This window comes from Hibiscus syriacus, unplaced genomic scaffold, assembly GCF_006381635.1.
Source record: "Hibiscus syriacus cultivar Baekdansim isolate YM2019G1 unplaced genomic scaffold, ASM638163v2 tig00117016_pilon, whole genome shotgun sequence".
Lineage (NCBI taxonomy): Eukaryota > Viridiplantae > Streptophyta > Magnoliopsida > Malvales > Malvaceae > Hibiscus > Hibiscus syriacus.
The window spans coordinates 3,010,839-3,025,350 of record NW_024063525.1 but is presented as its reverse complement, the minus strand read 5'-3'; the positions used below and the strand labels follow the sequence as shown (position 1 = coordinate 3,025,350).

The 14,512-nt window shown below is 33.1% G+C and overlaps 1 protein-coding gene across 1 annotated transcript; it reads right to left on the bottom strand.

The window, feature by feature from the left end:
• Nucleotides 1-1,294: 1,294 nt before the first annotated feature.
• LOC120195460 (cytosolic sulfotransferase 15-like) lies at nucleotides 1,295-2,439 on the bottom strand. Its single transcript, XM_039197481.1, has one exon. The coding sequence runs from the start codon at nucleotides 2,406-2,408 to the stop codon at nucleotides 1,395-1,397; it is 1,014 nt and encodes a 337-aa protein (XP_039053412.1). The 5' UTR covers nucleotides 2,409-2,439; the 3' UTR covers nucleotides 1,295-1,394.
• Between the last annotated feature and the right edge of the window lie 12,073 nt (nucleotides 2,440-14,512).

Here is a 14,512-nt window from a genome sequence, read left to right as displayed (position 1 = left end):
GGATTTTGTCTTAATATTCGTTTTTGTAATTTGAAAATAAAATACGCGTAGCGATTATAATGGCGCTTTAAAAATCGCGTTGCGATTTACGGATACGCGTTGCGATTTTACGTATTGTCGTTGCGATTTACGGATACGCGTTGCGATATACGGATACGCATTGCGATTTACGGATACGCGTTGTGATTTACGGATACACGTTGCGATTTACGGATACGCGTTGCGATTTATGTGTTCGCGTTGCGATTCTGGAATATCGCAATGCGAATTTGTACTATCGCATTGCGATTGTCAAGAATCGCGTTGCGATTTTGGAAACTGATTTACGATTCTGGGGATTGCGTTGCGATTTTTATTTCGCGTTGCGATTTTGTTGGTCATTTTGGCAAATCCAAAAAAAGTTGGTTAAAATCGTATATTATAAGGCATTTTTGGTCACTGAGGCGATTTTCTCTACATATAATATGTTGTGAGGAACAAGTTGAGAGGAAAGATGGATTATACCCCCAAAAAAAAACTGAAAATATTTACTTGTTTGAGAGAAGAATTTCTCATCTTTAATGGGAATTAAAGACTCAGAAAAAGATTTGGTGTAACATACTCTGTTGCATGTTCTTCGAGACTGCAATTTCTCTTTCAAGCTTTGGGGGGCTTTAGACGGGGGTAAGAGGGGCAATTGCCCCCATAATTTTTTGTTGTCTAATTACATTTTAGGCCATTAAACATTTTAAAACTATTGTAATTAAGTTTTTGTCCCTCCCAAAAATTTTTGATATAATTATTTTTGGAATTACTAGAATTAAGCTATATCCTAAATTTGTCTGATTTCATTATTTTTTAAGACATTTAAAATTAAACTCTTAATCTCTTGAATTTTGTGATTTAATTATTTTTTAAAATCATATATATTTTAAAGTTAAGTAATTTATTCCTCTCACTGCTCCATCAGGTGATCACTCAGCGATCACCATTAGCGACTGGTTGTTTTCTTCTACTTTATTCTTAGATGCTAATCGGTTTAAGTTATTTCTTATTACTTTGTGGTCACTTTGGATGTATCGTAATTCTATTGTTCATGAAGGTGTTGACCATGCAGTTGAGGCACAATACAGGTTTGTGACCTTTCTGCTATTGGTATAGTTTTGGAAGATGCGAAACAGTCGACAGTGAAATAAATACACGTAATACATGATATATTTATCACACATTTTATTCAACAATCGGTGTCCATAAAGTACATAGTTACCACGAAAATAGGAACATAAGACACCCGAAGATACTCAGACTTAATACATTTATATATTTTATCAAATAGAAATCATATTCACTGAGATGGTGAATAGATTTATTAACAGCGATTGCTATATCATTCAAACAGCATGAAATACTGAGGATCAATGAAAGTTGAACCCAGTACCTTGAAGCTTTTTTTCTGTGATTTGGTCCAATGTCTCGACCATTTGAGGTGGCAAATGATTTACCCAATCTCCAACTTCACCTTTCCTGAAGAAATCCGCGTTGCTAATAGGACGTTCCGAGTTTCTGGTCTCGTTTTTATTTACCTCCTGCTTGCTCATATTCTCAAAACTGCATAACTTCACTATTTCTTCAACGATCTTATTGTTTTCTTCCTCAAGTGAAAAGGGTACCCCCAAGAACTCCGCCACTTTCCTCACACGATCCCAAGGTTGCTTCTTCACATCTTCATATTTCAAGAATAACACCTTCTTTGGTGACTCCAAGCTAGCTTTCCAATACCCCAAAACGTGATCCCAAAACGGTCCATAGTGCGAAACCCCTTTGCAGAAAGAGTCAAAGGCTTCGTCTAGTGTAATTGGAGGCAGATCTTTGGGTCTCAACTTGTTGGCGAAATGCCACTTTGAGATGAAAACATCTTTGGGATCTCGACAGATGTAAACGAAACGGCAACCGGAGGTATCATCGGTCATGCGTTGTGGAAACAAAGAGTAAGGAAGGTGGGTCGAGAGAAGCCGAGGCGAAGGGAACCCATCGATGAAGGAAGTTGACCCCTCAACATGAATACATCCTTCGAGGAAGCGGACCAGTTCTTGAGGGTTGCTTTTGCTCAAAGGATGGTCGCTGAAATCGAAGGAACTCCTGTTGAAGATGGAGAAAACGAGGGCCCTTAGCCACGTCGTGCCGCACTTAGGGGATGTTGCAACGATGATGTCTGTGGGTTGAGTGTTGAAGTGATCGTTGATCAACATGCTTCCTCGGAGGGCAAAAGTTGATAGCCAGAAGCCTTGGTATTGAAAAAGCTGATCTAACCACCAGCCTTTCCTTGGGAGGAGAGTGGGCAGCACTTCATCGAAGTTTTTGTAGGTCTTTTTGTATCCTTCGACAAGTTCTAAATTCTCAATGCGCGAAAAAAATTTTGAAGTCTCCATGAGGAAAAGGCTAAGATCAAGAGCAGGTCATTTGCTGTTCTGTCTTTCTTTACGGAACATAGGCCGGCCACTAGGTGGAACACATAAAGGAGATACCAAGATAATCATCGAAATAAAATATTGGATTTGGACGTAAAAGTTTTGGTTCTTTTTAGTTATAGTTTTACTGAGAAACGCATTGATTCAAGAAAAAGTTGTTGATTTGAGTTTAAAATGATTTTCACTTATATTTGATTAATATTCAGCCACAATTTTAGTATTATAAGCATCGAATGGTTTACACGAGATTTTATAGAAATAAACGATTTGAAAAGTAATATCTTAAACACATTTAAAATTATAATCGGACACCATTCATATCCCTTTCAAGTGTTATTATCAATACACGAATCCAAGGCAAATAACTTTATACGCAAAATATTTGAGTATTAATTATTTACATTTATAATTAGATATTAGGTATTAGATAAATGGGCTTAAACATATGATGAAAATCATCGATATGTTCACATGATCACTAATTTAATAGAGATGATCAATTTATCTTTGAAGGAGGAACATCATTTACCTATAACTTCTATCTGCAAAGCAATATATTACAGATTGTTTAAGTTATTTGCGATGCTCCAATGAAAAACAATTTCTTTGATGGCTGGTGAACATATTGCCAACTCAAAATTTACAAATTTCCTAGGGGCCTATGTTATGAAAGCAAGCATGATATTCGTTCAATGTTTTCGTGTATGAGTATTTCAGGTTATCAAACAGGCGTATCCTTTAAAAAGTGTAGTGTAAAACTCATATCATGTTAATCTACTTGAACGTCAGCGTATTCAAATATACATGTCTGCATGATATCATCACTTTAGGTACGTAGTATATGTCATATAATCACTTTGGACATGTGACATGTATCACATCATCACTTTAGACATATGACACATATCATGTCATCACTTTAAATATGTAACATGTAATACACCATCATTTTAAACACATGGTATGTACACGTTATCACTTTGGACATGTGTATGTGTCATGTTGTCACTTTGGCCACATAGAACTTGTCACATAGTCAATAAGTGTTGACTGTTAGTTAAGTAATAATTTTCATCCAATTATAAACATTTTACCCCAAAATGAAATATTGGAACGTCAAAGTGTTCTAAAAAAACTATAAATCAAAATGATTCAGTCAAATGTTAGAAATATTTTTTTTGACATTATACATTTTAAAAATTCTAAAACAAATTTTATAATACTCTAAATCCATTAATTGTTTAAATATAATTTTTTTAAATCAATAAAAGATACATTAACTAATAACACATTTTGCGTGAGCTGTCACGTATGAAAAAAATACTTCAAATATAAAATGTCTCTAGTAAAATGCTACTAACAAATTACGTTTTTATTTTATGTAATGAAATAAATGTTATTTCTTTAAGTAACTTTTAAATGTCATTCTCTTAATTATATAAAAAGTATAATTTACCTAAAATTCGCATAGAAATAAGTTAATATAATCAATTGAATTAATCAATGTATTTTGTTTAAGTTGTCACTTTTAACCCAAAAAACTTGATCAAATTAGTTAATTGTATACACCTTTTGACTAACTCAATTTTGGACCCTTGTTTTAATTTTTTTATCTGATTAATCATATTTAACTCCTTTTTCTAATCCTTTACTTTTAGTAAATATTATAATTTGGAAGAATACAAATAGAATGACGGACGCGATGACGCCGACGATGGTCGTCCATAATTTTAGCTTCAACACATAGCAAATAGTCAAGTTTCTATTTATTTTTCAATTTCTTTTTTCATTTGTAATTATAAAATAGTTAAAGTTTAATCATGATGAAATTATATTAAAAACTATACAATTAAATTATATTTACTAACATGTATGGTTTAAGTGGTAAGTGGTTTGATATCGCTTAAGTAAGGTCTCGGGTTCGAGTCATTATGTATGTAGAAATCCTCGTTAAGAAACTCACCCTCTAAAATCAAGTGTGCAACACATGTTGGTCTGGATTAGTCAAGGAGAACATATTTTAAACTACTTTGTTTATTTTATTTTATTTTATTTCTATTACTGTTTTTAATTGTATTGTGTTTGAATTATGCAAATATAATTTTTGTGAGTGTTTATCGTTTGTTATTTGTATTTTTCTGTTTAAGAGTATATTATTTTAAGATTTTGGATATAGATTTTAAGAAAATTGTAAGGTTATACCTTATAGAATAAATTAATGAATTTAAAAAAATTAATGTGAATATCTAAGATATTATATATAAATCACTCTAAATTATTGTGTAAACTTTTCTTATTTTTGTCAAATTTTTTTTTGTCCTCCAGGTTCCAAGGCTTCGCATTGCCTAATCTGAATTGATCCGCGTCGTACGCCTGCTTTGGTGAGCGAGTCTCCCAGTATGAATTTTCTGCATACATAAAGACTCGAACTCGAGACATTATTTAAGCGATATCAAGCTGCTTGCCACTTGAACCAACCCCTATTGATAATAACATTATATTTTTTTAATTCATCTCACCTTGATTATTTTTATTGATTAAATAATTTAACAATAAAATTTATAAATTTAATTTAAAATTTTTAATGTAATTTAATTTAATCGAATACTCATGACGTGATCCTACTCTTGCACCTATTACTCTTCTTCTTGCTTTCTTCTTATGTTGATAAGATGAAGGGCCAGTGAGCATTTACTCACCTCTCACATTTTTCCATTTACTTTACATATAATTACTCTGCAAATAATTTATGTTATGTTGCATATACCATGTTCATTCTACTTTACTATGCCAATCATTCATGTTATTTTATGTTATGTTAAGTATGGTGATCACATGCCTTATATTTCATACAATGCATAGTATGTATTTCCTTATCATATACTTAGTTTATTTCATGCATTATATGTTAACATAGTTGTGACATGTTATAGTACTTATACTATGTTCATCATTTGCTTTGGTTAATATAATGCATTCATGCACATCTTTACTTAGCTTATGTTATGTTCATGCATCATTTCTTATCTCATTATAAGCATATGCATTCGTATCTAGCTCTTTCTTAACTCATACATAAGCAACACAATGCATATTTATTGTTTACCATTGATTCCTAGCTCATACCATTGTTTTCTTTTCATATGTAGGTACATTGGATGCTAATAAAGGTTATGCCAGTTCATGGATAGCTAACTCAACCGATGACAGCTCATACTAGCTCAAACATATCAAGGCTTAGCTTAACTTAACTAAAGGGAGCTCAACACAAGTGGAAATTAGCTCGGGAGTAGCTGAATGGAAGTTGACACTAGCTAAGGTGTAGTTGATGAGCTTGTAGCTGAGCTGAGAACTTATGGCCACTGAAGGCAGTTGGAGTGACACTAGGTATCTAGCTAAGCTACCTACACCATCTAGCTAACTACCTAAGCTTCTAGTTAGCTTACTAGCCTAACTAGCTACCTATGTCACTACCTAAACATCAACCTACATCAAGCATGCATCACACGACCGAGACCTTGTCTTACCTTAGCATAGAGAAGCACACACCATCAAAGGAGTCATGTGCATTGTGTTTGCTGCCATGTGCATTATTAAAATGATGTGCACTCCATGTGACATCAAATAAGCGCCAAACACCAATGGATGCTTCCTATTCGGCCAAAAGCTCTTTCCTCTTCAATTTTGTCACCAAGAAACATCCAAATGCATCTAAAATACTCCCTTGGCCGAACCAACACCTAACCATTCGGCCTAATGCATGGTTCTTCATTAAATATCATGAATATTCAACAAAAACATGTATTTTCAAGGAGATTTCACACTTGGACAAATTGGTTCATTATGTTAGGCCTAAGGACATCATTCTTGATTAAATCATCATGTATTTACCAAGGGATTGATCCTAGTTGAATTATTTTGTAACTATTTGACTATTCCCTTTCATTTACTATAAATTATCAATGCCTTCGACATTTGTAACCCATCTCTTTTTGCATAATTAAATACAATTCTGAGGTTTCCTCTTTCCTTAAGTTTTGTTGAACTTTTATCGACTTATCAAATTCCTTTGGTTCATATGGCGCCAACCCCTTCTTCTATTGATCTTTTGGTTATTTTGGTTTAATATATGAAAGTGGTCAAAGTCCTTTACTACCACCCCTTGTTCAACTTATAAGGATCGTGTTGTAACATCCCCAACCCGTATCCGACCTGGATACAAATCCGAAGTGTCATATTAACTTTTCAAACTCTTTGACTCTTTTAAAATACGATTAAAATATGACAAGGAAAACAAAATTTAATTAATCATAGATAAAATACATATATGAACATATATACTTTACATTTATGGTACATGCCAACAACATTCCTGTGACACTATCACATACAATTCACATTTCTCTGATCTGAAAATATGCAAAGATATGTTGTCTTGTTCTCGCTTACTATGTTTTCTCCTCGCATACCCTTGAACCTACGTGTGAAAACACTCACATGCTAACTCATTGACTTAGTGATGCATTATGAGCGATACAAAATTTTAAAACATTTCAAAGAATAATACTTCATATGAAAATCAACTTATGTTTCATATAAATAGAATAAGCTTATAATCACTATTCAATCTTATAATTCATTTACCTTTCATACAACTACATATATTCTTTATAACATATAATATCTATTATTAAACATTAATTAATTTATGCTTATTAGACATCTGCTAATACATTTCTTTAAAAACATTTCATATAGGAACCTTGAAATATTTCACTAACTTTTTATATCAATTTAGTTTATTTTCCTAACGTATATCGCTGAGAACTCAAGGTATGTGAGTTCATTAAGGTTGTGCACTAATGTTGTCACCACAGCTCGTATAAATTGCACCGAAGTGCCACGCAGAATATGCACCGAAGTGCCACATAGGAATGTCCCGAAGGACCACATAGATATATCTCGAAGGACCGCGTAGAAATGTCTCGAAGGACCACATAGAATTGTCCCGAAGGATCGCGTAGAACCCTCGACTCTTGGCATGCCAACTATACCTCTAATTCTCATACATATACCTTGGGCTTTAACTTTGTCATTATTTTACATTTCACTATTTAAAGTGTGTCTTATTTCCATGGAGTACATTCTCGTATTCTACTTTCACGTAGGACATTTTCACTTAACACATTTTTCACATAGAACAGTTCACATAGATCACATTTTCACTATAACATTTTTCACTTATCATTTATGTTCCGTAGAACATATCCACTTAGCACATATTCAAATAACATTTCACGTAGATCATTATCACATAGCGTTATCAAATTTTATTATTTATTCACATTCAACCATTTACTCATAGTATTTCGTTTCACATAACATTATTCGTTATTTTAATTTAATCACATATATCATACATTCATAGTGATTTACATAATTATTTCATATTACATATCATTATTCAACTTATTCATTTACTTATAAAAACATACGCATATAGAAAATCTTTGCATATAATCATATCATTTCATTTTGTTCAAAAATATTTTGAGGTTGGCTCATCGCAAGCCTTCCTCCAATCATAAATAAATTAACTAAATAACACTCACATTGGCCTCACTTAAGTCCTAAGCAACACCTCTTTCACTTTAGCTTACTAACTTTACACGTCCATTCATTTAGCACATGCTTCCTATCAAATCTACACATTAAAATATCCCATGAATATCGGAGCTCGATTACATCTACCCATTTAACCTTTAATTAAACGAAATAAAACACTTAATTTAACATTTCAGACTGAGTAGTATCGATACCCCTCATATAGTACCGATACTTCTCTTCTGGGGTACCGATACCCACTTCAATATCGGTACCAATTTAGCATTCTGGAAATCCCCTTTCAATTACAGTATCGATATTTTCCTCTTGGTATCGATACCTCCACATCAGTACCGATACTAATTCAATCGGTATCGATATTGTTCATCGGGTTCATACAAAATCATTAAATTTAATCTTGCAGTATCAGTAATGTTCTTCCAGTACCGATACCCTTACCCATAATTCTTCTATTTCATTTCGAAAATTTACCCATCTTCACTTAAATCTCCTACTTTATACCCCATTCATTCCTTTAAACTTACTTACACTTACCCCAACTAACTTATATACAAAAATCTCCTTTAGACATCCAAATTCATCCATATAACTCTTGAGACTAAAAATCATATCACTTCTTCAAACATGTTCTTAATCCTTTTTTATACTTTTAATACCTTAATTAAACCATTGACAAGTCAAATATTCCTTTAGAATTCAAATATTCATCATTTCCTAACAATTCCCTCAAAAACCCATCTTACTAAATCACCATTAATTTATCCATCTCTTAGTTTCAACTCATCTTTAAGCTTTATTAAGCTTCTATATTACCAAAAGAACCAAAACCAAATAAAAAATGATCAATTAACTTACCTTAATCATGGAAGCATACGGTGGAAGAGAAGAAGAGTTTCTAGAATTCTCATTTCATTTTTTTCTCATTTCCCACATGCTTAAATAAACTTACAAATGAATTTTTAATTCCTTTGATGACAAAAAACCACTTTGCCCTTCCAACCTTCAATATTTATTAATAAGTCCTATATACAAATTTTTCAAATTAGTCCTTGAGCTTTTTTATTTATCAAAATTAAACCACTAACTTTTAAATCCTTACACTTTAGTCACTGACCTGATATTTGGGGTATTACAGATGTTAGGCTTTCATATAGCCTAGTTTATTCCTTAGTTGTCTAAGATAATTCCTACCCAATTCCCTTTCATTCTTAAGCCCATCACTATGCCCAAATACTTCTGCAACCATCCATCTTATCATTATTCTAAAACAACCCACCATTTCACCTTTACAACAACTATCGAGCCTTCAGTTTGAGCCTATCTTCTTACAGTTACTTGCTCTCTCACTAGATCCACAATCAAAGGAAGGAGTGTCTTACATCAGGTGGTATCATAATTTTGGGTGAAGAGCTAACGTGCATCAAGAAGTCTTACAAAAGAAAAAAAATTACATCAAGTGGTACAACAAGCAAGGTGCAAACAACTATGTGAAGAAAACATAAAAAAGAAGGACTTTATTCATAAAAAAAGTTTCAAATCAAAGTGAAAGGCCAAATTTCAAGTGAAGTACCATTCAAAAGTAAGGCAAGGGTTAAGCACTTCAACATCAAGTAAAGGTTCAACATCATAAGGTAAGTCATCAAGACATTTGATTGTGGTGAAGTGAAGTTTGTAAGTGCTTACTTGTAAGTAACCCATTTCTTTCTTTTCTTTTAATTTCTAGCCACCCATTTCATTATATTTGTTTATCCTAACCTTAACCATTTGTAGCAGACGTTATTATATACCAAGACTTGAAAAAAGTTTTGAGTTAGTTCTTTCAGGACTTTTGTACAAAAGAAAGAGTGGTAAAGGTAATTGAATGGGAGAGATTACAAGAGGACTTAAAAATCCATTGTCTACTGAGTGCAAACATGAGAGAATTGAGTGTCAACGTACTTTTCTTTGGAGTGTTTAGTGAGGTTTTGTGAGAGCATACTAGTATGGTCCTTATTATACATTTTCATTTCATTTCTTCTAATTTTAACCATGCTTTCAGTCTCTCCTCCTTCTTCCAACATCCTTGTTGTGAAAAGGACATTTAACATTCAAATGTTACAAGATGGACAATGAGAGAACATCTTTCACACAAGATGTCATGTTAACAAAAAAACTTGTCTCGTGATCATTGACAGTGGAAGTTGTGCTAACGTGGCAAATACCTACATGGTGGAAAAGTTAGGTTTGAAGACCATAAAGCACCCACCCCTTAAGAAATATAATGGCGGAGAAGTAAAGGCCAACAAAAAAGTTTTTGTTCCCATATTCCTTGGCAAATACAAGGATAAAGTGTTGTGTAATGTGTTGCCTATGAATGCAAACCATATTCTCCTAGGCCGCCCATGGCAATATGAAAAAAGGGCTACCATGACGGTTTTACCAATCTATATTCTTTCCAACATGAAGACAAGAAAGTTACTTTGGTTCCACATGCACCAGACCAAGTTAATGAAAGACAGAGAGTGTTGAAGCAAAACATGGAGCAATGAAGAAAACCAAAGAGAATTCAAATGAAGAAAAACAATTTGAATGAGAAGTTCAAAACAAAATTCGAGAAAAAGTGTGAAAGAAAGCAAAGTTGGAGTTGAAAAGATTGAAAGTGAAGTACTTGGAGTTGAAAATGAGTGTAGAGAAAAAAAGAATGATGAAGAACAAATTTTATCTAACAATTCCTTTTCTTATATTCTTTCTTTTGTTTTGTAGAACAATCTATGAAAAATATATTTTCAAATTAAAGAATCAAGAAACATATCTCTTGAAGAACCAATGAACGTGACTTTTGAAGTTCCACAAGGCATGTCACTTGAAGTTTCAAAAGATGTTTCACTTGAAGATCCAAGATATATGTTGTTTGACATTCCAAGTTCCTTTACCAATGGTTGTATTGATTCATTCAAAGAGGAAGTACAAGGGACATATCTCATTACCAAGGAATGTGATGTTTTCAACCATCACCAAGGAGTAGTCCATGAGTCAAGTACCCTCACCAAAAAACAAGAAGTAACAAGGAAGTTTCTTGTCATCCAACAGTAAATGTCATTCAAGATCATCAAACATCCACCTTGGTTTGCAATTTCTTTCCATTTTTCTATAAATTCCTCTTTTTCTAACCTTACTTTATTTTGCAGCAAGGTAATTCACATACGATGAGTCATCTTATCCATTGGTGATGACAAGTTCCTTTGTTATTTTGAAGTTAATTGGTACATGAAAATCAACCAGTTCAAGGGTATGAAGCGAGTATTGTCCACCTACTCAAGAGCCATCATTTGGAAGGGGAAAAAGCTTAAGAGAGTTAATGATACCAACATATTTGATAGAGAATTGAAAAAGTCAATACATGTCATCAATCATCATATAATGCACCAAGAGGACAATTTGAAGAGACATATTCATTCACCAAGGAGTATGATGAAAGGGTTCAAGGAGAAGGCATCACTTTGAAGCATCAGAAGGATCCAAGTGAAGAGACACCTTTGTTCATGAATGGACATGTCCATTCCAATGAAAAAGAACATGATGATTCGAAGGAAAACATACAAGAGGTGTGTTCCTTTACCAAGGGACACATTGTTTCAAAGGATACCCTACAAGGAGTTTGCACCCATTCGAACAAACATGATGTTTCACATGAGGTGTGCATCCATTCGGAAAGAGAGGACAATAAGACATGTTTTTTGACATATAAAGATCATGCCTTATGATTATGAAAACACAAAAGTACGTGAAATTTTTATTGCAGGTTTATGAAGATTATCAAAATAAGGAAAGTTTTGAAAATAATTCTTCAAATAAGGAACCTATTGGTAATCCTTATTCCAAATAAAGGCCTTTGAGGAAATTTCTTTTCAAACATTTTAAGGATAATGCACTTAAGGAAAGGATAGAAGAAGAATACAACAAGATGGATGTTCAAGCCAAAGAATGTTCAATCATTCCCAAGGAAAATAAGTATACCAAAACAAGCAGCTTCGATTTAAGGATAAATCGCTTTAAAGAAAGGGGATGATGAGATCCCTCTTGCACCTATCATTCTTCTTATTTCTTTCTTCTTATGTTGATAAGATGAATGACCAGGGAGCATTTACTCACATCTCATATCTTTCCATTTACTTTACATATCATTACTTTGCAAATAATTTATGTTATGTTGCATATACCATGTTCATTCCACTTTACTATACAATTCATTCATGTTATTTTATGTTATGTTAAGTATGATTATCACATGCCTTATGTTTCATACCTTGCCTAGTATGTATTTACTTATCATATACTTAGTTTATTTCATGCATTATATGTTAAGCATAGTTGTGACATGTTATAGTACTTATACTATGTTCATCCTTTGCTTTGGTTAGCATAATGTATTCATACACATATTTACTTAACTTATGTTATGTTCATGCATCATTTCTTAGCTCATTATAAGCATATGCATTCATATCTAGCTCATTCTTAAATCATACATAAGTAGCACAATGCATATTCATTGTTTACCATTGATTCCTATCTTTGTTTTCTTTTCACATGTAGGTACATTGGATGCTAAGGAAGGTTATGCCAGCTCTTGGATAGCTAACTCAACCTATGGCAGCTCATACTACCTTAAACATATCAAGGCTTAGCTTAACTTAGCTAAAGGGAGCTCAACGCAAGTGGAAATTAGCTCGGGAGTAGCTGAAGTAGCTGAATGGAAGCTGACACTAGCTGGGGAGTAGTTGATGAGATTGTAGCTGAGTTGACTTATGGTAGCTGAAGGAAGCTGGAGTGACACTAGGTACCTAGCTAAGCTACCTACACCAACTAGCTAGCTACCTAAGCTTCTAGTTAGCTTACTAGCCTAACTAGCTACCTATGTCACTACCTAAGCATCAACCTACATCAATCATGCATCATATGATCGAGACCTCACCTTACCTTAGCGTGGAGAAACACACACCATCAAAGGAGTCATGTGCATTGTGTTTGTTTCCATGTGCATTATTAAAATAATGTGCACTCCATGTAACATTAAATAAGCTCCAAACACCAAGGGATGCTTCCTATTCAGCCAAAAGCTTTTTCCACTTTAATTTTGGCACCAAGAAACATCCAAATGCATCTAAAACACTCCCTTGTCCAAACCAACACCAAACCATTTGGCCTAATGCATGGTTCTTCATTAAAAAACTTGAATCTTCATAAAAAAAAAACATGTATGTTCAAGAGATTTCACACTTGGACGAATTGGTTCATTATTTTAGGCTTAAGGAAATCATTCTTCACAAAATCATCATGTATTTACCAAGGGATTGATCCTAGCTGAATCTTTTTTTTAATTATTTGGCTATTTCATTTCATTTACTATAAATTACCAATACATTGGCATTTGTAAAGCATCTCTCTTTGCATAGTTAAATACAATTATGAGGTTTTCCTCTTTCCTTAAGTTCTATTGAACTTTTATCGATTTATCAAGTTCCTTTGGGTCATGTGGCATCAACCCCTTCTTCTATTGATACTTTTAGTTATTTTGGTTTAATATACCAAAGTAGTCAAAATATTTTACTACCACCCCTTGTTCAACTTGTAAGGATTGGTGTTAGGCTTTTATATAGCCTAGTTTCTTCCTTAGTTGTCCAAGATACTTTATACCCAATTCCCTTTCATTCTTAACCCCATCACCACGCCCAAATAATTCCGCAACCATCCATCTTATCATTCATCTAAAACAACCCACCATTTCACCTTTACAACAACTACCAAGCGTTCCATTTGAGCCTATCTTCTTGCATGTACTTATTCTCTCGCTAGATCCACAATTAAAGGCAGGAGTGCCTTGCATCAACTCATGTATGAAGTTGATCTTATAACCTAATAAAAGTGGAATGATGTCTTTGAAAGTATATGTTGAGAGAACCATATGCATGAAAATAATCTCCGGAAATATGTTTTTGGTGGTGCAAGTACAAAAAAAATCATTATTCTAATTTTGAAAATATTGTAAAAGAACATGATTTATATATTTATTTGTAACGCAAAATATGAAAAATATCAAAATTATGAATCTTAAATATCATAAAAAATATTAAAGTAAATAAATATATTTTTTATGAGTAAACTATATAAATATATCCTCTTTATATGATGGAATTTAGCCACCGATTCAAAAAAATTAAATATGTTTGGTCTCTTATATTATTGTTTTGTTCGGTTCAAGTCCTTCTACCTTTAACTCTCGTCAACTCATTAACTGAAGTTCGACATAACAATTAATAAATAAAATAAAAGCCACATGGTGTCTTTTCTTCACCTCCTCCTCCTCCTTTTTCTCATTTTTCTCCTCCTCTTTCTCCTCCTTATAAATAAGAAGGCGCTGAATAGAAGAAACAAGTGACAACGATGAAGTAAAAGAGAGA